The sequence below is a fragment of the Rhineura floridana genome, chromosome 6 (assembly GCF_030035675.1).
Source record: "Rhineura floridana isolate rRhiFlo1 chromosome 6, rRhiFlo1.hap2, whole genome shotgun sequence".
NCBI lineage: Eukaryota > Metazoa > Chordata > Lepidosauria > Squamata > Rhineuridae > Rhineura > Rhineura floridana.
The window spans coordinates 121,398,649-121,424,226 of NC_084485.1; the positions used below are offsets into that span (position 1 = coordinate 121,398,649).

Genomic DNA, 25,578 nt, shown 5'->3' on the forward strand with positions numbered 1-25,578 from the left:
AGTTGTAGTCCGACAACATCAAAAGATTGAGAAAGGCTGGCCTTATTATAAGACTTACCGAATCCCTCCCCAAACAACATAATATGGACTGGGCTGGTCTCCGCTTATACCTCTTCTTGTTACCCAGACCATCTCTTGCTTGCTTGGCTCCTCCTGAGGTGTTATGCTTCATATATTTAGAGGAAGAGCCATAGTTCAGTGGTAGACCATCTGCCTTAATGCTCAGAAGGTCCCAACTAAGGCTTTCAGCCTTTAAGATGGCATGCTACATACTTCTTTAAGAGTAAGCTCTGTTGAATACCATGGGCCTTGCTTATGACTAAACATACATAGTACTGCAGGGCAGGGCTGCAATTCCCTGCACCTTTTTACTTTGGGGGAAGTCTCATGAACCTCATTGGGGCTTTCTTCTGAGTAAACATGCAGAGCAGGGGTACGGAACCTAACGCTCGGGGGAGCAACAGTGGCCACCTAGGACTCTTACCTGTATCCCTCTCACTGGCCCTCCTCAAGTGCTTTTGCCTGGCTGGAATGTGCCTTTGAACTATGATAATGCCTCTTGTTTGTTTGGATGGAGATGTGTGTGTGTAAATATCTAGTTTCTGTGTAGCCTACTGTGGAAAGGTAAGAGTCAAAACTGTTTCTTTGCCCACTTTTTGTCTCTGGTGCTGCCCACTACTGGCATGCAAGCCCCGGGGAAGATTATCCAGGAGAATCCTCTGGCTAAAAATCGTTCCTCATCTCTGGTGTATTGGATTTGGCTGAATGGCTGCATTCCTAAACACACTTACTGCAGAGTAGCCCCAACATGGTGAGATTTGCTTCTCAGCAAACTTGATTAGGATTGTGATGTAAAGGCAGCTACCATTCCAGAAATCTGTCTGTTAAAAAGGAATGGTCTGCTTTTATTTATTTATTTATTATTTATTTATTTAATTAAGCTTATATACCGCCCGACTAGCAACAGCTCTCTGGGCGGTGAACATTAAAAATACAATAAAAATAACACAATACAGTATATCACAATACAAAACTGTACAAAAAACTGTACAGTCTAAAATCAAAATATAATAATTTAGAATTAACAGGAATTAAAATGCCTCAGAGAAGAGAAAGGTTTTAACCTGGTGCCAAAAAGATGATAGTGTCGGCGCCAGGCGCACCTCCTCGGGGAGACCATTCCATAGTTCGGGGGCCACCACTGAGAAGGCCCTAGATCTTGTCACCACTCTCCGGGCTTCCTTATGAGTCGGAACCCGGAGGAGGGCCTTCGTAGTAGACCGTAGTGTACGGGCCGGTTCATAGCGGGAGAGGCGTTTTGAGAGCTTCTTCCTGCCCTAACCTTATTGTGTGGTTAATTCAGCATTTCTCCATCTTTTAATCTGGGCAGTAACATCCACCTTTTGTCCTCATCTCACCCCACCCTACCCCCTGCAACTGCTGGTAATAGGATCTGTAGCAGTCTGCTGATATATTCAGTTGCATGTGTTGCACGTGAGGTTCTGTGGACTGACTCGCTAATCTAATACTGACATTAGAAGGAGACCAGAATAAGACAGCTGGCATCCTCCCACCTCCAAAAAGTAAAGCCCGCTATACAGAGTGAACTATCTTTAGACCAAAGCAGGATCTCTTCTTCCTAAATCAAGTTGGGATGGCAGTAAAGTGTGGATACTATCACATCCTCAAATCTAGTGTGGATCAGTAAAGGTACCCTTCAGGGAATTACTCAATTCACCCAAGTGTTGACTGCAGGTGGAGGGAAGAAGGCTCATTCTGCCTTCAGATCCTTTTGTGTCTTTTCCTCTCTGCGCCCTCCTCCCCTGGGGAACATGCAGTGGCCCGAGTACCACTGGTTTACAGTGCAGTCATATATTTCTGTATGACATATATGTGGGGCAGAAATGTTCCACTGAGTTCAGTGGGGTTACTCCCATGTAAATGGATTGTAGCTTTAGTTTCTGAAATGAAGGGCTGGAGCTCTAGCTTGCCTAAAAATCCCATTCATTGACCTGACAGCATCTGCATCTTATATTTTTTGTTAAAAAAAATTCTAATAGCAAAGAGACTGCTGTTATGGAAAGAGAAGGAAGAAAACCCATCTAAATAAATATTTAAGTCTTCTCCAATAATCCTGGGTATACTTTCTCTGTAATGGTTGTGGGGGGTGGATTTTAACAATTAAAACTGAGTTGGTTTTGAATAAATATGGAGAAAATGAGGTAACAAATAATGGGCATCAAAAGTACTTTCAGAAGTTACAAAATCAGTGCAAGTAAATGATTCCATCTCTAAACAGCTTTTTGGGCGGGGGCGGGAATGATAATGCTTGACAAATATTTGTTAAATGCAGAGTAACAGGATGTTTTCTGTGAAAGCATTCCCCATCAGTCATATCATCATTAAGTGATCATTTATATATTTGTTAAACAACAAGCAGTTCCAGATATGTGTCAAACAAATATATATTTGTGTTAACCAAAAGTAGAGGTAGCTGATTTGTTGTTCCTCCTGCTAGTATTCTGAGCCCAAGACTCTTAGGGGCTAAACCCAATGGTTTCTTCTCAAACTGGGCAGAAGTAATGAGTGGGGTACCGCAGGGCTCGGTTTTGGGCCCAGTGCTCTTCAACATTTTTATGAACAACTTGTTTTTATATTGTTTTACATATTTAAAATTGTGTTTTAAATTGTTTTTAAAATATGTGTTTTAAATTGTATATTTGGTTTAATGTTTTTGATTGCTGTAAACCGCCCAGAGAGCTTCGGCTATGGGGCGGTATACAAGTGCAATAAATAAATAAATAAATAAGGATGTACAGTGCATGCTTATCAAATTTGCAGATGATACAAAATTGGGCACAGCTAATACCGTGGAAGACAGAAACAAAATTCAAAGGGACCTGGATATGCTGAAGCAATGGGCTGAAAACAACAGAACGAAATTCAGTAGGGATAAATACAAAGTTCTATATCTAGGAAAAAGAAATCAAATGCACAGTTATAAGATGGGGGATACTTCGCTCAGCAATACAACATGTGAGAAGGATCTTGGAATTGTTGTTGATCACAACCTGAATATGAGCCAACAGTGTGATGTGGCTGCAAAAAAGGCAAATGATATTTTAGGCTGCATTAACAGAAGTATCATTTCCAAATCACGTGAAGTATTGCTTCACCTCTATTCAGCACTTGGTTAGGCCTCATCTTGAATACTGTGTCCAGTTCTGATCTCCGTGCTTCGAGAAGGATGCAGACAAACTGGAACGGGTTCAGAGGAGGGCAACAAGGATGATCAGGGGACTGGAAACAAAGCCCTATGAGAAGAAACTGAAAGAACCGGGCATGTTTAGCCTGGAGAAGAGAAGACTAAGGGGAGATATGATAGCACTCTTCAAGTACATGAAAGGTTGCCACACAGAGGAGGGCTGGGATCTCTTCTCAATCGTCCCAGAGCACAGGACACAGAATAATGGGCTCACATTGCAGGAAGCCAGATTTCAACTGAACACCAGGAAAAACTTCCTAACAGTTAGCCATACGACAATGGAACCAATTACCTAGAGAAGGTAGTGGGCTCTCCACACTGGAGGCATTCAAGAGGCAGCTGGACAGCCATCTGTCGGGAATGCTTTGATTTGGATTCCTGCACTGAGCAGGGGGTTGGACTTGATGGCCTTATAGGCCCCTTCCAACTCTGATTCTATGATTCTAAACTCATGTTTCCAATGAAATAGAGAGGAATCCTGTGGTTGGGTTTTAATTTTCTTTCAATAGATGATGAGGAAATAACGTGGGGTGAAAAGGCTAAAGATATCAGAGTGGCTTACAAAGATCAGTAACAAGACAGTTCCAGCCCTCAACTTACAATACATGATACACAAGGAAAAGGAATAGGGAGTGTGGAGGAAAAAAGCAAACTCAGGTACTAGTTCTTAATTACAAAACTATTCTAATTATGCCATTGACTTCAGTAGCTCCAGGAGTTTAGTACTAAACTATTGGATGGTTCTGAAGGTATCCACTCATTATTTTTGCTCCATTACTTTCAGTCATCTTAAGGTCTCCTCCCTCAAACAAGTCTGCCTTTCATTCCTTGCCGCTTCTTAATGTATGAAACTGCAACCTAGATAATCTCTGTAATAATATTGCCACTCTTACTTTCTTCAAAGCTCTTTTCCATAAAGACTTTTGCACAACCCTTCTATATTCTACTAAAACTAAGCCTAAGTACATGTCACTGTAAAATGCATTTTCTTCCCATTTTTATCCCTTCCATCTCTGTCCCCTTGTCTCCCCATTGGAAAATTTCAGAATGCAACTACCTCAGGGCTGATGTTTATCCTCTTGTTCTTTGCAAAATGCCATGTACATTGATTGTATGGATGTAAAAGTAACAATTAGGTAATTTGCTCTCAGTTTATTAACTGTATCTATGTATTACTTTGACCAAATATATTTGAGCTATGTATTTACTTTGAACTAGGATAGCTCCATTTACTTCAGTGACACTATTCCAGAATAAAAGAATTAAAAACATATTTTGGTGCAGTTAGTAAAATCTTATAAATGAGGAATATGCATTGGCATGGTTTCCTTTAAAAGTATGCCATTGACTCCTCCTCCCGCAATCCAGTAACAAAGTCTGCTATTATGCTTATCTTGGAAGTCATTGTCATTGGTTGGTGTAGTATTTAAGTGGCAAACCTAAGCGTATTTATGAGAACTTGAAAGTTTGCATGCTATGTGATATTTTGGTTGGTCTAATAAAGGTATTGTCCATTTTTCTGTTGAGCCAACATGCCTATCTTTTTACTTTTCATATATACCAGAACCTTTGAACTCAGTGGGACTGCTCTGAGTAAAGATGCCTGGGACTGGGCTATTAGGTACAAGTAAATATGAATAAATTGGGACATTGTATGATAAAAATGGATGAATTCTCCTGAGGGAAACCTGTACTATGGGCAGATTTTAGTTAATGACTACTTTTGTAAACAAGGGTAGATACTAAACATTCTATGCAACTTGCTACTTTGAATTTGTGGAAGCAGTATAGTCAAGAATTAGCTATTGGTTGTTTGCCTCAACGTATAGCAGATTTTTTTTTAAAGGATACTATCAAATCTTCAAACTAGAAATCTCCTTTTTACAAAAAGTAGTATAGTAAATATTTTTCTTTAGCCAAAGCCTTTGTGCACCAAATCCATGTTACAATTCATACATTTTAAAGTTACTGTAGCATAATATGTGGACTTCATTGCTAAAGGTTAACAAATAACCTAAAATAAAACAAAAAAGGTTTAAGATCAAGATGTGAGTTTGAAAATTATATGGAATGTATTGGGCATTTCATATGTTGGATGGCATTCCATTCAGTGCCTTTGGAAATAGTTTCACATCATGTAAAAACTATACAACAAAGTTTAAGCAAGGTTGTGCTTGGTTTTTTAATATGTATGTTGGCAATCTTCAGTTTAAATGCAGTAGAAGGCTTGTATTTGACCAAGAGTCTTGCTACAATGAGCTACCTTGTAAAGTTAACCTGCTCTGACAAGCCCCAGATGTTGTTCTTCTCTGCAGACCAATAGAGCTCAAACAATGATCATGGAACTATAATTTCCACATTTTGAGTTATAATAGATGGGTATATTTGCCCAGCAATAAGAAATGAGAAAATACAGGAACTTAACTGCTTGTATTGAATTGTTCAAAAGGCACTGGAATTTGTCCTTGATCTCTAACCCTGTGTACAGTATCAATGCAACAAAAAAGGAGGTGGTAAACTTCACATTAAGTTCCTAACTAAAATTCTTTTTGGCTCATGACTTTCAGGCTTTGATTAATCAAGCTTGTAATTAGTCACCTGCCTAGTAATCTATGGTGCATAAAAATTGTGCATTATGGGTGATTAGGCACAGACCTACAGCTGAGAGGAAGGTTGGGGTTCCTATTTTGGCACTGGGCTGACCATGTGCTCCAGACACCTCTCAGCCCAGGGCTAAAAGGGCCTATAGGAGTGGTGGAGTTCTGGGGGCCAAATTTTAGTTTGGCTGCCAAGGCCAGCCAAACATTATGGGACTGCGCCTCTGTGCCTGCAGGAATCTCTTAGTGAGTTACCAAGTGATTCTATGCTCCAGTTATGTGGGGGAGGGAAATTCTGCCAGTACGCTGGGCCAGTGGCCACCATATCCTATACCCACTCAGCCTGGGAGAAGAAACCAACAATGCAGAAAATCCCAAAAGGGAAGCCATGCCCTCAACATCTGTAGACATACCACCAATGCCCATCGATCAGGGTCTGTTCTAGTGACAATGCCCACAGCCACCCGTATAGAGAAGAAACCCATGAACTCATACTGATAGGGACACGCCCCCAGGACAACTCCCAGCATCACAATACACAACATTCCTACTCATTCCTCCATGAGTTCCTCTGGCACAAGTGGTAGCTATCCCACTGCTGCCAGGGCAAGAGTTTGAGCCCCCTTAACCCACAAACTGCTAACAGACACTGTTCTGGAGTACATTACAAAAAAACAAGGAAGGAGAGTTCAAAGAACAGCACCCACAAACTCTCTGGACAGGCAGCCTGCAGAGAGAGTGTGCACACAGCCTTCCTGGGATGAGGATACAACATCCACTGAGAAGGGAGAAAAGTTCTTTTGCATTTGATAAGTATTTTTATTTCTATACTGTGATTCTTAAGGTGAAGGATCAGCAAAAACTATAAAAGGAAGAGCTAAGGTTATTCTACCATTTTTATTTTGGTTTTCAACTAATGGAAATATCTCCTGGCTACTGTAGTTTTTTCCCCTAAATGGATAAAAAGGGGAGTGTCGTTTATGGTACATCCTCCAAGGACAAATGTGTAAGTAAATCCTAATATAAGAGAGATTATCAAATGTTTTACTGAACTCACTTCCTACATTCTAGTAACTGGACAGAATTCATTCTTGAATTACTCGGGTTGAGGTCCACTAGGAATAATATTGTAGTAACAGCAAACTTAAAAACAGAGCTTCAGTAAAAAGTAAATTCTACAATCATATTCTGATATTTTTCTTCAAAAGAAAATTAGAAGAACTTTACCAAGCAGAGAACTCTTGATCACTTACTAGAATTTTAAATCTTCACAGTAAATTCCTCAACTCTTTGAAGCCAGTAGAAATTACTGACCTCAGCATAACCCTAAATTGAAGCCCCATTTTGCCAACACAAGCCTCATTTGAACTGTTGATCCTTAATTATCATAACCTTCAGTTTTTAAAAGCCATTTTTCTTTAGATTTTAGACCCATTGCATTTCAAAATCCAATCTTTGTGTATCAATCAAACTAACTCACACTCCAAGTACCCTTATTGAAATCAGTGTGACTTAACAAGTCCATTAATTTCAATGAGATTTCAAACTAAGATACTCTTGACTTAGTTGTATTCAACACAAAAAGTTAAAATAATGTCCTTTGTGATGTAATCACTTGACTACTTGTATCTCAACTGAGCCCACCAAATCATTGCATAAAATGTTTCAAAATGGCTGCTGAATAATGATGCTTCCCAAATGCTGGAGAAATAGAATGGATTTGAACCTCATATAGAAAAAATGAAAGGTAAAGGAATTTGTTTCATTTTCTGCTTCCTGACATACCCGCTGTCCAGGAACAAGAATGTTTTCATAATATTTGTAAAAATAAATTTGATTATTCGTTAATACAGGAATCAAGTACTTCAGCAGTGTCTTATGCTAGTAATAGGCTTCCTTTAAAGTATATAGAATTCCCTGCTGTAAGAGATAGGATAGTGGGCTATACAGACTTCTGTTTTCTGGAATTCATCAGTTTTAATTGAACTCTAAATGCCTTTTTCCCTTGGATATGTCTCAGTAGCTTTCCCCCTACCCCATCTGCCTGTGCTCCATAATGTTCTCTTTTAATTATTGTTTAAGAATTCATGGTCAAAAGAGACAGAATAATATACAACAGATTTCTGTTTTTCTTCATCTAAGTGTAGGTAGGTCTAGTATTGTAGGCCAGCTAGCTCAAACCCACACTCTGGCCATAAGTTCTGGGTGTGACACTCTCATCCTCCCCCCTCCCCCCACACTCACCATTTTATAGTGCTCAGTTATAACACAATCGTATGTCTGCTCCTAAGTAAATCCCATTCATTTCAGTGGAGCTCACTCTTAGGTAGTGTGTATAGGATTGAGACTTCAGTCATAGAATCTTAGCGCTGGAAGGGATGATGGAGGTCATCTTTTCCAGCTCAATGCAGGATCAGCACAGCAGGATGTAACTGCACCATTCCCAGTAGATAGGTTCCAGAACATGCCCTGGAGGCACAGAAGGTCACCACCTTGCTAACTGCATGACAGTCCTTCAGGTATTTTGTACCACTCCATGCTTCTCCATGCTACACATACTGAGCTCTTCCAACCATTTCTCCTGGGGGTTGGTTTCCAAATCCCTTACCATCTTGGTCTCCTCTGGGCATGCTTCAGTTTATCATTGGGATTAAAATGTGGCACCCAGAATTGCAGGGTAGCGGGCATGATGTATACAGCTGTGGTCCTATCTATGCTAAACAAAGTCTAGACATATTTATTTATTTATTTATTTGTTAAATTTCTATACTGCCCGACTAGCATAGCTCACTGGGCGGTGTACAACAGAGAAATAATACAACAAAGAAATATAAATATACACAGTATATAAGTAGCCAAACAATAATAATAAACAACAAACTAATGAAAACATCTCAATAAATATACAATTAAGCAATCCCCACACACTTCACAACAGTGTCTAACAAAAATATGCTGTAGTCCAAATAACAGCAAAAATGAATCTCCAAAATTAAATCTTGACCCCAAAAACAACTAAAAAACAACTAACCCCAGTAGTCTATAGACATCCCGAGCAGCAGGTTCACGCACGCACGCACACGGTCTCTGGCCCCTTCAGCAGTTGCTGCTTTTGTAGCTGGAGAGAGACAGGGCCCCACCCTTCCAGGCCAGGTGGAAATTAGCCAGAAATGCAGGGAGCAGGTCTTGCAGAAACTCACACAGGTAGATGGTCTCTGGCCCCCTCAGCAGTTGCTACTTTTGCAGCTGGAGAGAGACAGGGCCTCACCCTTCCAGGCCAGGTGGAAATTAGCCAGAAATGCAGGGAGCAGGTCTTGCAGAAACTCACACAGGTAGATGGTCTTTGGCCCCTTCAGCAGTTGCTGCTTTTGTAGCTGGAGAGAGACAAGGCCCCACCCTTCCAGGCCAGGTGGAAATTAGCCAGAAATGCAGGGAGCAGGTCTTGCAGAAACTCACACAGGTAGATGGTCTCTGGCCCCTTCAGCAGTTGCTGCTTTTGTAGCTGGAGAGAGACAAGGCCCCACCCTTCCAGGCCAGGTGGAAATTAGCCAGAAATGCAGGGAGCAGGTCTTGCAGAAACTCACACAGGTAGATGGTCTCTGGCCCCTTCAGCAGTTGCTGCTTTTGTAGCTGGAGAGGAACAGGGCCCCACCCCTCCAGGCCAGGTGGAAATCAGCCAGAAATGCAGGGAGCAGGTCTTGCAGAAACTCACACAGGTAGATGGTCTCTGGCCCCTTCAGCAGTTGCTGCTTTTGTAGCTGGAGAGGAACAGGGCCCCACCCCTCCAGGCCAGGTGGAAATCAGCCAGAAATGCAGGGAGCAGGTCTTGCAGAAACTCACACAGGTAGATAGAGGCTGTGAGTGGCTTTGTGGGGTCTTACCTCCCTTTTTTTAAACACTGTTGAGGGAAGAAATATTCAGGTCCACGGAGAAACGGGGTGAGAGATTGTTCCATAACAATTATTTAATGAGCTGCAAGATAGGCCCCCTAAAATATTGCAAAGGTGTAATTTTGAAGTTTTTGCACATGTGCATACTTGGATAGAATAATAGCACATATTTACAGGATAAATGTTTGAATTCCATCATAACTGGATGTGTTAAATGTAAGGGATAAATGTAAATACTACTCAAACATGGGGAGGATGACATCTACTTGGCATTTTGAATCAAGTTAAACATGGAAAATAAATGCTACTGTTGGGAATAATTACTGTGTGTATATAGCTATTAATGTACTTCATAGCTTAGAATTTCACTGTTCTGAGAATTTTCATTACATGTGCATGTTCCATTAATGTTTCTAAATAAGGTGGTTTTAAAGCTATATTTAAGTAGTTTGGGGGGGAGAGATGACTCTAGTAGTGTTTCAAAATGTAATGTGTATTGCTTGCTGTCCTTCAGAAATATGGCGCAAAGAGTGTATGAAAAATTAGTGTTTGGCCACTAATTTCTGATAATTGATCAAAAGGTTTGATTCCTCTTTAATTGTTGGAAAGACAAAGCCAATTTTCTATGAGAGAAAAACACCAGTGTAAAGGAGAGAGGGATCTAGGGAAGTTCCCTTAGTATGGTGATGAGTTTGAACCAGAGAACTTTTTACAAGACGGTACCAATGGTATCTAACTCTACATACAATTGACATTTTATTATTTCAGTTATAATTGTTGGAGATGTAATGCATGTTTTTTATTATCTTAATTTATATCCCATATTCCCTTATCACTAACAGCTCAAGGCAGCATTTTTCTTTAATTTATGGTGGAACTGTCCAACCATTCTAAAATATAGAGGTGTTCAGAAAAATTCAAGAAAACAGGTTACTGTATAAATTCTTTTTTTTTTACATGTCTCATAGCGATAATAGAATAAAAGCAAGCAATGCATAACTTTCTTTATTTAATGGCTGTAACCAAAATGTGGAAGAATGTGTGTGGAAGAAACCACACGCTCTGTAATTGTGCAACTGGTTACTTTTGAGTCTAGGATATGACTACAATGGATTGTAACCTAACTCCATTCAAAATGGTTAAGTGAGTAGAATAACACTTTCCTGCCCTCTCCTTCCACCTGTTCCCCCTCGAGTTACTCTGAACAGTTGGGGGCCCCTCAAGAATGGTCTCTAGGGGATTGCCGCCAGAGGATGGAAATTACAAGCACATTTTTGCATAAGCTCATTCTAGGGTCCCATTAGAGGAGGGAGGGAGGTTGGGATATAAATTCAATAAATAATAACCCAAATGTTAAAGCTGACTGATTTTGTGCAGCTAAGGAAAGGCTAAATAAATAGACAATTAATTAGTTTATGATTATTATTATTGATTTTTGCTAATTTGATTTTATTTTGCGATCCCTATAGAATCATACCAGAGTAAAGACACTACATGTGTTCATTTATTTTAAATTGATACTATTAAGGGCCTGGCACATATGCCACCAATTCTTCATAACACTTAAAACCTTTGTTTGACTAGTTCAAATTTTACCATGAAATTTCATTATGGATTTTAGGTGGTAATTAACAATACAATCTTGTGCGTATTTCTTCAAAGTATGTATGTATAGATACATATATACGTATGGTATGTCTAAAATAACTTGGAGAACAATTTGGCTCTTCAGCAGCTTTACCATAGGAAAGTGTCCTAAAGGAGCTGTTTTTCCCATCATGAAATGCCTCTAACTCCCTATTGCCTCGAAATCTAGATGCATTTAGTACTATATACTATGTAGCCTTCTAATCAAAATAAGTGTTAATTATGCATTACTGGTACCCTACCCCTTTGTGTTATCCAGCAGTCTATCTTAGTTTACTATATTTAGTAAGGCCTGTTAGTACTTTAAAGAAAAAAAATCTATGGTGCAGTGCAGGCTGCTTAACTAAAGCTGTAGTCCTGTGTATGCTTTGGAAAAAGAAAATCTCAGTGGCCTCACAGGTACTTCCAATGCATAGGATCAGATTGTATAGCAGAGACTAACCCGTGCACATTTCTATACACCAGAGCTGCACGTTGGCTCCATTTCCCAGACTTTTCGGTCATCTGCTTGTATTGCTCTTTATATAGAGGGAAGGTAGCAGACTTGTTCTGAACCTGTTTAGTCCTGAAAAGCCTGTCTCACTTATTCTGAAAAGGTCTTGTTGCTTTCTGTTATCATTGCCTTCCATTTGACTGCAGGTAGTTTTGTGATGGACACAGCTCATCAGGATGAACATCCTCCCTTGCATTGTGAAGAGTCATGTAGAAAATACGACCACAAGAAACTGTCAGGTATACATTGTCACACATCTTAATGTCCTCTAAAATATTCTTACTAATACTTTCTCTTTTCCTGTTTTCTTGGGATCTTTCCACATTTGCATTGTGGTGTGTACAGTGATTATTTCAACACGAGAAAAGTACATAAACTTTATTGCAACCAAGAAGTGTTCTGGTGTATACTATAGCACAGAGAAATTTGTAGTAGAAAAAAAGGCCACATTTGAAGTACTCGGTTCTTTCAAATGTACTGCTTAATTATTGTTCCAAATTCCAGCGAAATTTGTTTTTCTTAAATAATTGATCTCATTCAAGCTACACGAGAGTGGTATGGATGTTAAAGAGAGTGTGTTTTGTTAGATTTTATGGCTAGGAACCAAGAAACTGCTTGGGATCATGAAAGGAGCTTGCACTAACTTGGTTTTTTTAATGGTGAGCAGCTAATCCTCATATCACAGACTTCCCAGTTTCAAAAGCAATTTGCTGTACAACAAGAGGAGGGGGAATTCTGCTAGAGAAATACCAGACTAAAGCCCCCTTGGGCTCGCATAACAGATGTAGGCTTATGGTTCTTTGCATCCTGGCCCCTAGGTTTAACTTGCACTTTTCAGGGGGCTGGGGGTGACCTGTACGTATGGACATGGCTTGCAGCAGCCTTACAGAAGATAAAAAGGGAATGGCAGAGTAGTGTGAGTATATGTACCGCCTTGTGGCTCTAGTTCCAGATAGCTGAATCAGCTGCCCTTGAAAGGGATACAGATAAGGAAAGAGCATGTGTTGTCCTGCAGCTGGGGATGTATTCTATGTGGCATAATTTGAGGTGGGTCAAGAGTGGCTCTAGATTTCCATGGCTTATCAAAAAGATGCTTGTAGTGGAAAAGAGCAATGCATTACAGCATTCAGTAGCTTTCCACTAGTTAAGCATAATTTACAGAAGAAAGCATATTGTACAAATATTGTGTGTGTGTATTTGCTGTATGTGAACTTGATAGCCAGTTATGATCCAGATTATGCTCCAAATTTGATTGAAAATTTATCTTCATAGAGTATATGCTTGTTAATGTGACACCTACAGCACTTTGTAAAATGATAGTATTCAAGCACTTAATAGAATAGGTTACTATATTTTTGTAAGGTTTGGAACTAGAGCAGAGGTGGCTAACCTGTGATCCTACACTTGTTTGAGTCCAGTTCCCTTCAGCCCCAGCCAGCATGGCCACCAGTCAAGGATGATGGGAGTTGCAGTCCAATAACACCTGAAAGGCCATAGGTTAGCCACCACTGCTCTAATAAACACATTATTTGAGTCACATAATAATGTAATACAGAACACTTGTTAGATAAGGGGCCCTAGTTCAGTTAATGTTGCCTTGGTTTTTGCAGCAAAATGCAGTGTAACATCCTTGCCATGCCATCTAGTGATAAGAGTATGAAAAGCAGTGACTTTTAAATTCCACAGCTCTAGTTAATAGTGTAAGTCTGCTAGACTGCTTTGTGTTAAGGCCTCCTTTTCGACTTCATATCTAGAAAATAATGCTTAGTGATTTACATGGCCTTGCCCTTAGCATCATTCGTTTGTTGTATGTAGAAATGTTTATTGCAGTTTGATCTACCAGTACATTTTTTCTCTTTGCCTAGTAATTTTCAATTATTTTCAACATATAACTTCATAGAAGTGCTTTGAAAACAGTACTTGCTTTGAAAACAGCAGTTGCTATTGTACCCAACTATCCTTGGAACATAAACTATTGCAACTCAGAATAGGAAGCTAACCCACCTGGTATCCCAAGAAAAGCACCTAAGTGTTCATATTGCAAATAATCAAACAAATAGCCGTTTGGAAACCATGTTTTTTATTTATTCCTTGCTCCAGGTTTCCCCAACCTTTCTGGAACCAGGGATGCATTTAGAAATCTAAGAAATTGTTATGGGCACCACAAAATACTTAAATCACAGAAGAAAAAACTGTGATGCTAAAAACTCCCCCCCCAAATAAAAAAACAGCTGGTAAAAAAACCTATCCTCACACACAGAACAAATAAAGCACACACAAAACCCTGAACTTCAATTAAAAAACATTGGGAAGGGGTAGTGGGATTTGGCAGGTGCCAAAGAAGGCATCTGAGGGTGCCCATGGATGCCACATTGGGGGCTCCAGCTCTAGATTCTCTTGCAGCTAGTTCAAATTGTAGGGGGATGGAGGAATCATGTTAAAGGAACATAGATTCGCTCTTCTAAGGAAAAATGCAGTTCAAATGTATGCACTGAATTGATGTACATAACATCCCTCTTTTGTCATCTTCTTTTAAACTCTTGTGCTGTCTTGCATAAAACTTACTTGACATTATTTGCAACTCGTAGAGGGTTCGCTGTTGCAGTGCTGCAAATTATACATTTATATATATGATATGTTCATGACATGGCCAAACGGGTGGAGTTTGAACAATAGCTGACTCATAACTAATGGCACTTTTTGAGAATTATATAGCAAACGGGTGCTATGGGAGCCCATTGGGTACAGTCTGTTATAGTGTTTCCATCTACAGCCAAATAGAGCCTGGATTCACTAAGAATGCAGTCCTATGTGTGCTTGGACTGTAACCCAAACCAATTTTGTGCTGGACTGATGGGGGGCTTGGAGTGGGTGCCCCTATCCCCAGTGCTGCCAGACTCCACCAGCATGGAGTTCTCCATGCCACCCACTGAACGTGCAAGCAAATGGAAGTACCAGCAGCAGCAGCAAGCCCCAAAACATAGAGGGCCCAAGTTGGATCCACTATCATCACTTTACGGCATCTGGCCTGATCGCTGCAGGCTGGTACAACAATTTGATTCCACCATCACCACCTTTTGCTCAGCTAGCATAAGCAATGGGGCTGTGGAAGCAGCTGTAGTTTCTTTTCACCACTGTCCTGTCTGTCAGCATTAAGCCCCATTGAACACTGTAGCCTTAGTTCTGGGTAAACCTGTTTGTGATAGAGCTGTGCATTAGTATTATTACTGTTTGTTAAGACTTCATGTACTTGCATCTATGATCGCAGGAGGTACAGCATGTACCTTGAGCAGTGCTAATAGAATAAATCTGGCTGCTTATTTTCAACTGGCAACCACTGACATTCCATGTGGTGAGTATTCTAGTGGAATGCATGTGTGCTAGGAGTATTGTAACAGTTTCATTTATTTTAGGTGAAAGCCACATATCCTTTGAATCAATGGCAGACTTTAATTGATATGGATTGTTTAGGCCTTAGATAGTTTATGCTAATATTTAATTTTTTTTTCAATTAATTTTTATTCAAATTTTCAAAACTAAAACAATACAAAAAGAAAAAACACAAATCAATAACTAATACAATAAAAAAGAAAAAAATATTAAAATATTGACTTCCGATTTGTCGTAGTTCAGCTATAAGTCTATAATATATAACAAGCCTGTCTCTTAATAGATTATAAAATCACCTTCCTCCAGCGGTTATCTTAATTGGTTACAAATCTCATTAACATCATATCATTTTATTCTTCCACAAAAAGTCAAAGAGAAGTTTCCAATCCTTGAGATATATGTCCATCAATTTTTTTTTCTAGATAAACATGTCAATTAATCCAACTCATCAAGTCTACTAAGTCCAGTAATTTCAAATCGCTCTTCTTCCATTATCTGTATTGGTTCCATCTTCCATCTTTACACACCCAATAATCTTGCTGTCATAGTCATATAATAAGAGTCTGATAGGAATTTCCTTTATCACAGATATTTCCTTGCCATCAATTCCGAACGTATCACTGAAGTATTGTTGCAAAGCCGCATCTCTGTTCCTCTTTTTTACAGAATACACTAGCACATCTCTTGAAGATTTTTCCATTGACACAAAACAGGGATTAATTCTGTTAACTTTCTCCATTTCAAGTTCCATCAAATCCTTCCAGTCCAGGAATTTTTTCGAACCGATAATATCTTTATCTCCAATCTCTTCATCAATTCCTTCAGGGACAGCGCTGAGTTCCAAACCGTAATATTTGTCTCCAGGATCCATCACAGCCAGGAAATCCAAATCTTTTTCCAGGTCCATATTTAATCCAATCTCCATAGTTTGAACCTTGCCTTTAATTTTTCTTTCATCCTTTTTTGGTTTTCCAGATCTATCTTTATTCTCCTTTCTCATAGAATCCTGAATTTCTTTCAGCTCCTGTCTCATTTCGTCAAATTCAATTCTCAACGCTTGACTATTATTTCTCAGTTCTTGTTTTATTGACTTAATCCCATTCATTATTTTCTGAAACATATCTAAAGATAAAGTCCCTTCTTGTACATCCATGATCTTCTTAATTGTCATTCTTAAAACCAAAGGAACAAAACTCCTTCAATTTTCAATGTCCCAAGCAAAGAGCAATTTATTTTTTTATCCAGTTACAAAGGAGTTAATCTTTCAAACCAACTGACGTCACACTCTAGACAGCCCTTATCTCTTATATGCCCAGAAGTGCAAAAACAGCTTTAGTTCACAGCGTCCAAATAACTAGTAGCAGAAAGAATGAGCAGATTCGTCAAAAAAAAAAAGTAGACCAGAAAAAATAGTCCCAGACATATATTACACAAAAGTCTTATAAATCAAAAAGATTTTTCTTTTCTCTTCCAATCAGAAACCCCTCATCCGTTGTAATCTTTATAATGCTAATTTCCATGTCAGCTTTTTGCAATAAAAAAAAGATAGGCTATTTTTATTTTCTTCCCCCTTAGTTCCATGAGTAAAAGAGAAAGTTTTGACTCACCCAGGTTTTCTTAATTGCTGGTTCTTTGACAAATATCTTTAGCTGTATAGATAACAAAATAATGAGCGTAGACAGGAGAATGCTTGCCTGTTAGACCGTTTTTCTTTGAAGAAAAGAAAAACGGCTCACTTATTCAGCTGAGCTAGCTAGAAATCCTAGCTCCGTCCGAGCTGCTGGAAGACCTTCTTTCACAGACAATTCTGACGAATTCCAGTCTCCAACAAACACAACAAAGCTGTGTGGGAAATCTCACGTTTCTTCCTTATCCGGAATAAATTATCCCCAGTCAAAAAAAACCCTTCTGACTGGATTTAAAACTGAAAAAGTGTCATCCAAGACGGGAGCCTGTCTCAGAGGCTGCACAGGCGGAGGGATCCTCCTGGGAAGTCGCTAATATTTAATTTCTCTATTGAAATGGTTACTTTACAAGAATGATACGTAACAAATTCAGGAGAAACTTATTTTTAATTCTTAAATTTATCAACAGGAGCCAGTACAGATATCGAAAAGCTTTATCAAGCAGTGCCACAGCTTGGAAATGTGTTCAAAGTTAAGGGGAAAATTGGTGAAGGTAAATGTGACGGTTTTTGCTTTTGATCCTAGAAAATCTATATTAAGGTATCCTTGTGGAAATAGGCAATCTGTTTACTTTAGACTGCATGTGGGAACTTACGTGATTATTTTATTTATTGATTGATTTGATTTCTATCCCGCCCTTCCTCCCACCAGGAGCCCAGGATTAAATGTTCCTCCATACAAAAAATGTTCCCTGCACATAGAATACTAGCATTTCAAGAAGAAGGAATTACTAAGGGCCTGCACCTGGTGTCAGGCCGAGGAGACAGTAAACTAGGGATGCTGCTGGTGTATTATCCACCCTGCTGCCTGGCAGCTTCTCTGATTGAGCTGGCAGAGGCTGTGGTGTTGGAGGAGCCCAGAACAATAGTGCTTGGTGATTTCAATGTCCATGCTGAGGCTGCCTCTAGTGTTCCAGCTCGGGACTTCATGGTTCCATGATGACCATGGGGCTCTCTCAAGTTGTTACTGGCCCAACACATAGGGCAGGGCACACCCTCGACTTGGTTTTTGCTCCAGATAGAGGAAAGGGTGGTCTGGAGATGGGGTGTGTGGATGTCACCCCATTGTCATGGTCAGATCACTTCCTGGTGAAGTTTAGACTTTTGGCTCTGATCCTTCCCTGCAGGGGTGGTGGACAGATTAAGATGGTCCGCCCCTGGAGCCTAATGGAATCCACAGGATTCCTGAATGCCCTGGGAGAATTCACAGTAAATAGAGCAGGTGACCCTGTTGAAGCTCTTGTCACGCTGTGGAACAGCGAGGCGTGTCGGGCTCTTGACACAGTTGTCCCCGAGCGCCCTCTCCGGAATTGTGGAGCCCGGCTTGCACCTTGGTACACCAGTGAGCTTCAGGCAATGAAACAGGCTGGATGACTGCTAGAGCGCAAGTGGTGAAAGATGTTTTGAGGCTAATTGGGCGCAAGTAAAATATAATAACCATGCCAACTGTGTGGCAGTGAGGGCAACGAAGAAGGCCCACTTCTCTGCCTCCATCACATCCTCAAGTAGCTGTCCAGTGGAGCTTTTCCGTATTGTCAGGGGTCTGTTGACATCAACTCCAGGCAATGGAGTTTTAGACCCTTCGGAGGCCCACTGTGAATTGTTTGCAAGGCACTTTGAGGGTAAAGTTGCTTGCCTCCGTAGCAGTCTTGATGCCCCCTCCACATCTCCTGCAGTTCCCAATAAGGTGTCCAGTGCTTGCGATGATGCAGCCAGCAACGTGTCCTCTCGACCCTTGCCCTTCTTGGCTTATTAAAGCTTGCCAAGGGGGTCTGACCGAGTGGATCCAGGGTGTGGTCAACACATCATTGAGGGAGGGAGTGGTTCCAGCCACCTTGAAAGAGACAGTGATCCGATCACTCCTGAAAAAGCCCACCCTGGACCTATTGGTTTGTGACAGCTACCAACCGCTTGCAAATACCCCCTTTTTAGGGAAGGTGATTGAGAGGGTTGTGGCGCAGCAATTGCAAGTAGTCTGGGATGAAACAGATTATCTTAACACATCCCAGTCTGGGTTCAGGCCTGGTTATGGGACTGAATTGGCCTTGGTCGCCCTGATGGATGACCTTTATCGGGAGAAGGACAGGGAGAGTGCAACCCTGTTATTCTTTCTTGATCTCTCAGTGGCTTTTGATACCATTGACCATGGTATCCTTCTTGGCTGACTTGGTGAGATGGGTATTGGAGGCACTGTTTTACAGTGGTTCCCATCCTATCTCCATGGTCGCTTCAGATAAGAGCATTGGGTGACTGTCTTTTGGCCCCCTGGCAGTGGTGCGGTGGGGTGCCACAGGCTACCATCTTGTCCCTCATGCTGTTTAACATCTATATGAAGCCCTTGGGAGCGGTCATCAGATTTGGGGCAAGGTGTCAGCAGTATGCTGATGATACCTAGCTCTATTTCTCCATAACATCTGAATCAGGAGAGGCCATGCAAGCCCTGTACTTCTGCCTGGACTCAGTGGTGGGCTGGATGAGGGCCAATAAACTGAATCTGAATCATAGCAAGACGGAGGCACTGTGGGTTGGTGGTTCCCGAGTTCGGATAATTGGTCAGTTGCCTGCTTTGGAGGGGGTTGTACTCCCTCTGAAAGAGCAGGTCTGTAGTCTGGGGGTGTTCCTGGATCCATCTTTGACACTAGAGGCCCAGGTGACCTCCGTGGCTAGGAGTGCCTTTTACCAGCTTTGGCTGGTAAGATAGCTGTGACCGTTTCTGGACCGGTATAGCCTGACCACTGTTGTCCATGCACTGGTAATCTCCAGGCTGGATTACTGTAATGTGTTCTATGTGGGGCTGCTCTTGAGATTGGTCCGGAAGCTGCAGCTGGTGCAAAATGTGGCGGCGAGACTGGTCACTGGGGCAGAGTATCGCCAACATGTCACCCCACTGCTGAAAGAATTGCACTGGCTGCCCATTTGCTATCGGGCCAAGTTCAAGGTTCTAGTTTTGGTGTACAAAGCCCTATATAGCTCGGGACCAGGATACCTGAAAGACCGTCTTACCCCTTATATACCCAGTCGATCACTGTGCTCTGCAGGTGAGGGCCTCCTGCAGATACCATCTTATCAGGAGGTTTGTTCAATATAGGAAACAGACCTTTAGTGTGGTGGCACCTACCTTGAATATTAGACAGGCGCCATCTCTGTTATCATTCCAGTGCCTTTTGAAGACTTTACTCTTTCAACAAGCCTTTTAGGTTGAGACCTATCCCAGTCTGTGTTAGAATTGCTTGTTAATGTGTGTTTTTTTTAATAATGTTTTAACCTTTTTTTTAAAACATGTTTTTAAAGCTTTTTTTAAAAATGTTTTTAACGTTGTTTTCTTTTAATATATTTTAAGGTCTGTTTTTATGACGTTTTAAAGTGTTTTTACTATTTCTGTTTGCCACCCTGGACTCTTGCTGGGAGGAAGGGTGGGATATAAATCAAATAATAAATAAATAAAATAAAATAAATAAAACCTGTTTTCCTGTGATGTTATTCTGTATGCTAATTTCCCTTGTATGCAGGGCACTTTTTGTGTGTAGGAACATTGAGGGAATCCTTTGGTGAGGAAGAGCATTCAGTCATGTGAGCTGCTGCTTGCAGTTGGAAGTGGTACTGCCCAACAGTAGGCTTGCCACTTCAGCTGCTGTTTGTGAGGACCAGGCCCACAACTGGGTCTATGGCTGTCCTAATGCCTGTCCCATGAGAAGAATATCTGGAGACATGCATATAGTTATGAAGCATTTTCACATTTCTCATAAATACTTTGGTACCCGTTCCTTTTCTTCAACAACATTGGCTGGAAGAAGCACCTTTAAATGATCGTGGGGAAGAGGAAGTGCCAGTCATGATAGAGGGGGGTGGAAATAACACCTTTGCTTGATGAGTATGTCTTCCAGATTGTCTTCATGGTTTCTAAGCATAGTTGCTTGAAAGCTACTATAAATGCAAGGGTGTCAAATGGACTGAGCATATACTGTATCTTATTTTATTTTTTAAGAAAAGAGCCTTTTATATCTCCACAAGCTGTTTGAAGATTTTCACAATGCTTTTGCCCCGTTTGAGAATCACTATCATATTTAACCCAACAGATTAATTTTTTCAGTCTTTTTAAATAGGTTTGCATTTTAATGGTTGCTCTGAATTTGTGAAATAGCTATCTTGAAAATGTACTATTCACTTAAAACTGCACTCAGTTCTTTTCTCCTTGTTCCCTGAACAGTACAACATTCATGAAGTCTTGTCTCTAAATACTGCTGCTGTCATAATTATACACTATATCCCAAATGTAACTTCATAGAACTGTAGATTCAGCATAGAAACAGAGCTGCTTTACAGATACATGAAATATGCTACTACTTGTAACTAGTGAAAGTTAAGTGTATACTAAAGAAATGTACCTTTTTACAGGTACATTTAGTTCTGTTTACCTGGCCATAGCCCAGCTACGAGGAGGCCATGAAGAAAACGTGGCTTTGAAACATTTGATTCCTACTAGTCATCCTGTACGAATTGCTGCTGAACTTCAGTGCCTTATAAGAGCGGGGTAGGTGTTGAAATGGAAATGTACAAAGTTCTTAAAGTTCGAGGAGACTCAATAGGCTTGTTAGCATTCAGATTACTCTGATTTGTGATATTTAACTCCATTCACCTGGGTATTTTCTTCATTTATTTTAAAATATGTATATGCTGTATTTTGAGGCGAAGCCAATAATGTAGAAAGGGTCTGGGGGCTCTGCAAGTATCCCCACCCCTTACACACTGCTCCTCCTGGCCCTGATATCTCTGTACGGTGATTGTCCGTGGTTTTGGAACCTGGTAGCACAGGGTACTGTGAACTAAAGAAGCCTGTAGAGGTCAGTGTGGGTAGGGTGCCGTGCCTTTTTGTGGGCAGGGTTTCAGGCTACTACTGTTTAATATTCCCTAAAGTATCAGTAGTGTGACAGCCTGTTATGTTCCTGCTTATAGTGTAAATATGGTAAGTGCTGTTTATATAGAAGACATATGGTAAGTGGAGTGAAAGAGGAGGGGGGAGTACATGAGCAGTAGAATCCTGGATGATTGGCTGAGCGTTTGAATGGCTGGGAGTATAAATGGAAGAATGACAGTTGAATCGAGGTGGATGTTAGTAGGGTGGAGAAGAAGGTGTTTGGTGGGTGGATATTAGTAGGGTGGAGAAGAAGGTGTTTGGTGGGTGGATGTTAGTAGGGTGGAGAAGAAGGTGTTTGGTGGTGGATGTTGGGAGTGTGGAGAAAGGTGTTTGAGGGTGGAGGTCAGGAGTGTGGAGAAAGAGGGAGTTGGAGTTCTGATTAATAATAAGTCAAGTACAAAACAGGAATAGATGAAACCATACGCTTGTGAAACATTCTAAAACTAATCTTGTTATTTCTGATATTTAATAAATACTTATTTGGTTTACCAAAGGCCTGATCCTTGGCTGGGGGATATACATACCAGAAGGGAGGGCAAGGTAATTACCAAGGCTGAACAGAAACAGTATCTAATGGTGGCAGCGGTGAAGGGAGGAATAATAACAATTCAAGTATCCAGAGCAACCCAGAGTTGTATGCGTTATCTATAAAGATACAAGGGGGTTGGGAACAGCATAAGCACGCAGTCACAAAAGTAACCAGCTAGAGAGAGACTCAGGCAAAGTCTCTGGGAGTATTGGTTATAGGACGTGACTGGTGGTGCTGCCTAGCAGGGGGATCTAGTGAGATCTGTGCTAGAGTGGAGTGAGAAACCATATAAAGGACGGTCCGGACTGGTGGTATCCCTGGTGGTGCCTAGTGAAAGGCAGTAGCCACAAGCAGGTGGGAACCTGACAGGGAGAACCAGGGAAGGACGTCACACAGCCCCACACACAATACATCAAAACATGGTTCATAAACTAATCCATTTTCCAGTGAACTATGTTAATGATGTATATTGGCAGAGTTATGTGTATTGTGCCCTTTCAAAAAAAAAACTGTGTTAAAGCAATCTAATCTAAATTCTACCTCTTCAAAACTCCAGGTTCTGTAACCTGTGTACATTTTGAAAATGATTGTATTGTATAATTGGCTTAGTTTATGTAATTCACGCTGAAATTTCTTTTACTTTGGAACACTGTTTTTGTGTCTGCTTGTTATGGCAAGGGACAAGGAGGTATATGGGGCACTGTGTTCTGACACACCCCAAACACAGAAAAAAAGTTTCAGGTACACCATCTCTTCAGCAAGCCTATCTTCACAACCACAATTGCTTTATTTTAAGTTTATGCTCTGCCTCAAGGAGTAGGGAAATGAAGCTGCCATCCTACTCATCCAGTACCACACTCTGCATTCTTTCTGTGTCATAGATACAGCCCTGTGTACTGGTTAGCAGCTAGGTGTAACTGTTTCTTAATAGTTGTGTCTTCTGTATGTCATAATGGATAGTTGTTGGTATGCTGAGATTTTTCTTAGAGGAGAATGAACAATCTTAAGGAAAGGAGTATGGAGAGAGAATAATGCTCACAAGTTTTAGACATGGACTTTATAGGGGGAACTCTTTTTTTTTCTTGTAGGGGACAAGATAATGTCATGGGAGTTAAATACTGTTTTAGAAAAAATGATCATGTGGTTATTGTTATGCCATATCTGGAACACGAATCCTTTTTGGTGAGTTCTAAACTTTTTCTTTTATAAGAACTAAAAACACATGATTGCAAGTTACATAATTATTTATTCTGGTATTCTTACAGGACATCTTGAACTCTCTCTCCTTTGAAGAAGTAAGAGATTATATGTTTAATCTTTTTAAAGCTTTGAAGCGTATTCATCACTTTGGCATTGTTCACCGTGATGTCAAACCCAGTAACTTCTTGTACAATAGGCAACTGAAACAGTAAGTCTGTCCAAGTTGGACTGTGTTATGTTGTTCTACAGCATAATAAACTTGGCAATTTCCAGATGTCCAGCAGTATACCATGTACTTAACAGTAAAGGTAATTACTGCACCAGATGTTCACTAGCAAGCATTGGGCTATGATCTGCTAAGCAGCAGGTGATAGGATAGTATTTTATAGAGGATAGGAAAGGAGGTGTTAAACTGTTAATTTGCCACCTCCTGGGCTGATTTCTAGACATGTTTGGCACATATAGGGGCTTACAAGTGGAAAGTAGTAAAAGAGTTAAGCCTGACCTGCTATTTCTCTGCTGACCCCCCCCAATCTTAATGCACACACAGTTTTATAACTGTCAAAGGGGGCTCTCATAATGGGTCTGCTTCCAAATGTATACCTGTCATATATACTGTAAGCTGTAAGACCACACTGAGGTACTTTTCATCCTAGGAAGTGGGAGCAAGACTGGTACAGCCTCTGTTAAGGGATCACCACTTCCTTCTTTTCATTAGCGTTTATTTCCAGATAATATACCTTGTCAAAAGAGAGTAAGCTGCCTTGCTCTAATTAAAGAACTAAATTACATGCAATTAAAAAATAATAAAATATTTGGAACACAGGAATGCAGGCCACACCTTTTACAAGCTGCTGTAGCTCAATCAAACGTAGCCTCCTTTACTTCCTTCAAGACAGCAGCTAAAGTTCATTAAGGGTCTGAGTTCTGATAAACCGCTACTGCAGCTGAAGTATGTGTTAAATCATTTACAATGATGTGTTTTCAAATTGTCTTTTAGGTATGCCCTAGTCGACTTTGGTTTGGCGCAAGGAACTCCTGAGACAAAAATTGAACTTCTCAAAGTTATCCAGTCTGAAGCCCAGCAGGGAAGTTGTGCATACAATAAGCCTCAGATAACTTTGGGAAGCCAGGTTTCTGTTACTTCTACAGCACCTAGACAACTAATTCATCAGTCAGCTACAAAAACTACTAACAAAAGGCCTTGTTCCTTTTCACAAACGCAGATTAAACAAGGACAGAAAAGAAAGGTTCTGTGCTTCTTAATTTTGTTGTGTGAATTTATTGAATGAGTTACTTCATCCAACAGGGGGAGATGTAATACTAGAATAAAATTTCAGTCTAGATTTCAAAATCTTTGTGCTTACATAAAGTATTGAATCATACAAATTTGGAATTTGTTTCTCTGCAGTAACTGTTTTTGCACAACTTTTGTATGAGGGCATTGCCAAGTTACTGTGTTCCAGATTAATTACTGCAGAACAACTAAAATCCTGGCTTTGGTTCTTGCCATCACAAACGTGTGCACGTGCAGCTAGACATATACAGCTACCTCAGACATGACAGTGTACACACAGTATACATTCTAATGTATGAAGCGGTACACTTCATACATTAGAATGTATACTGTGTGTACACTGTCATGTCTGAGGTTGCTGTATATGTCTAGCTGCATGTGCACATGGGAGAGCTATAATCACTTGTAGCTTCTTGGTGTGTAAAAGTGGCAGGGAAATTGGATGTAAGAATATAGATGCTTTAGGCATGGCAGAGTACACCTTGAACACTAAGGCCAACCCTAGGTAGCATGTTCAGTCAATAAACATGAATATATTAGCATTTTAATATGCTTTAAAATATGCTTTGTTGCTTGTGTAATCAATGTGATTAGATCAGCAGGATTTCCTTGTATGTATTATTTCAGATGAATTATCTGAATTCTCAAAATCAAGACATAAAGTTAAAATA

At 40.4% G+C, this 25,578-nt stretch overlaps 1 protein-coding gene across 5 annotated transcripts in view; it reads left to right on the forward strand.

The window, feature by feature from the left end:
- Window positions 1-25,578, forward strand: part of CDC7 (cell division cycle 7) — a 37,741-nt gene that overhangs the window by 1,948 nt on the left and 10,215 nt on the right. For 4 of the 5 annotated variants that reach the window (XM_061633653.1, XM_061633652.1, XM_061633656.1 and 1 more), the window contains exons 2-7: window positions 12,039-12,131; window positions 17,377-17,460; window positions 21,362-21,497; window positions 23,499-23,592; window positions 23,676-23,818; window positions 24,611-24,860. In XM_061633653.1, coding sequence (XP_061489637.1) covers window positions 12,039-12,131; window positions 17,377-17,460; window positions 21,362-21,497; window positions 23,499-23,592; window positions 23,676-23,818; window positions 24,611-24,860 — 800 coding nt within the window. Of the gene's footprint in view, window positions 1-9,700; window positions 9,801-12,038; window positions 12,132-17,376; window positions 17,461-21,361; window positions 21,498-23,498; window positions 23,593-23,675; window positions 23,819-24,610; window positions 24,861-25,578 lie in introns of those variants that run through there. The other variant, XM_061633655.1, reaches the window with a different exon arrangement.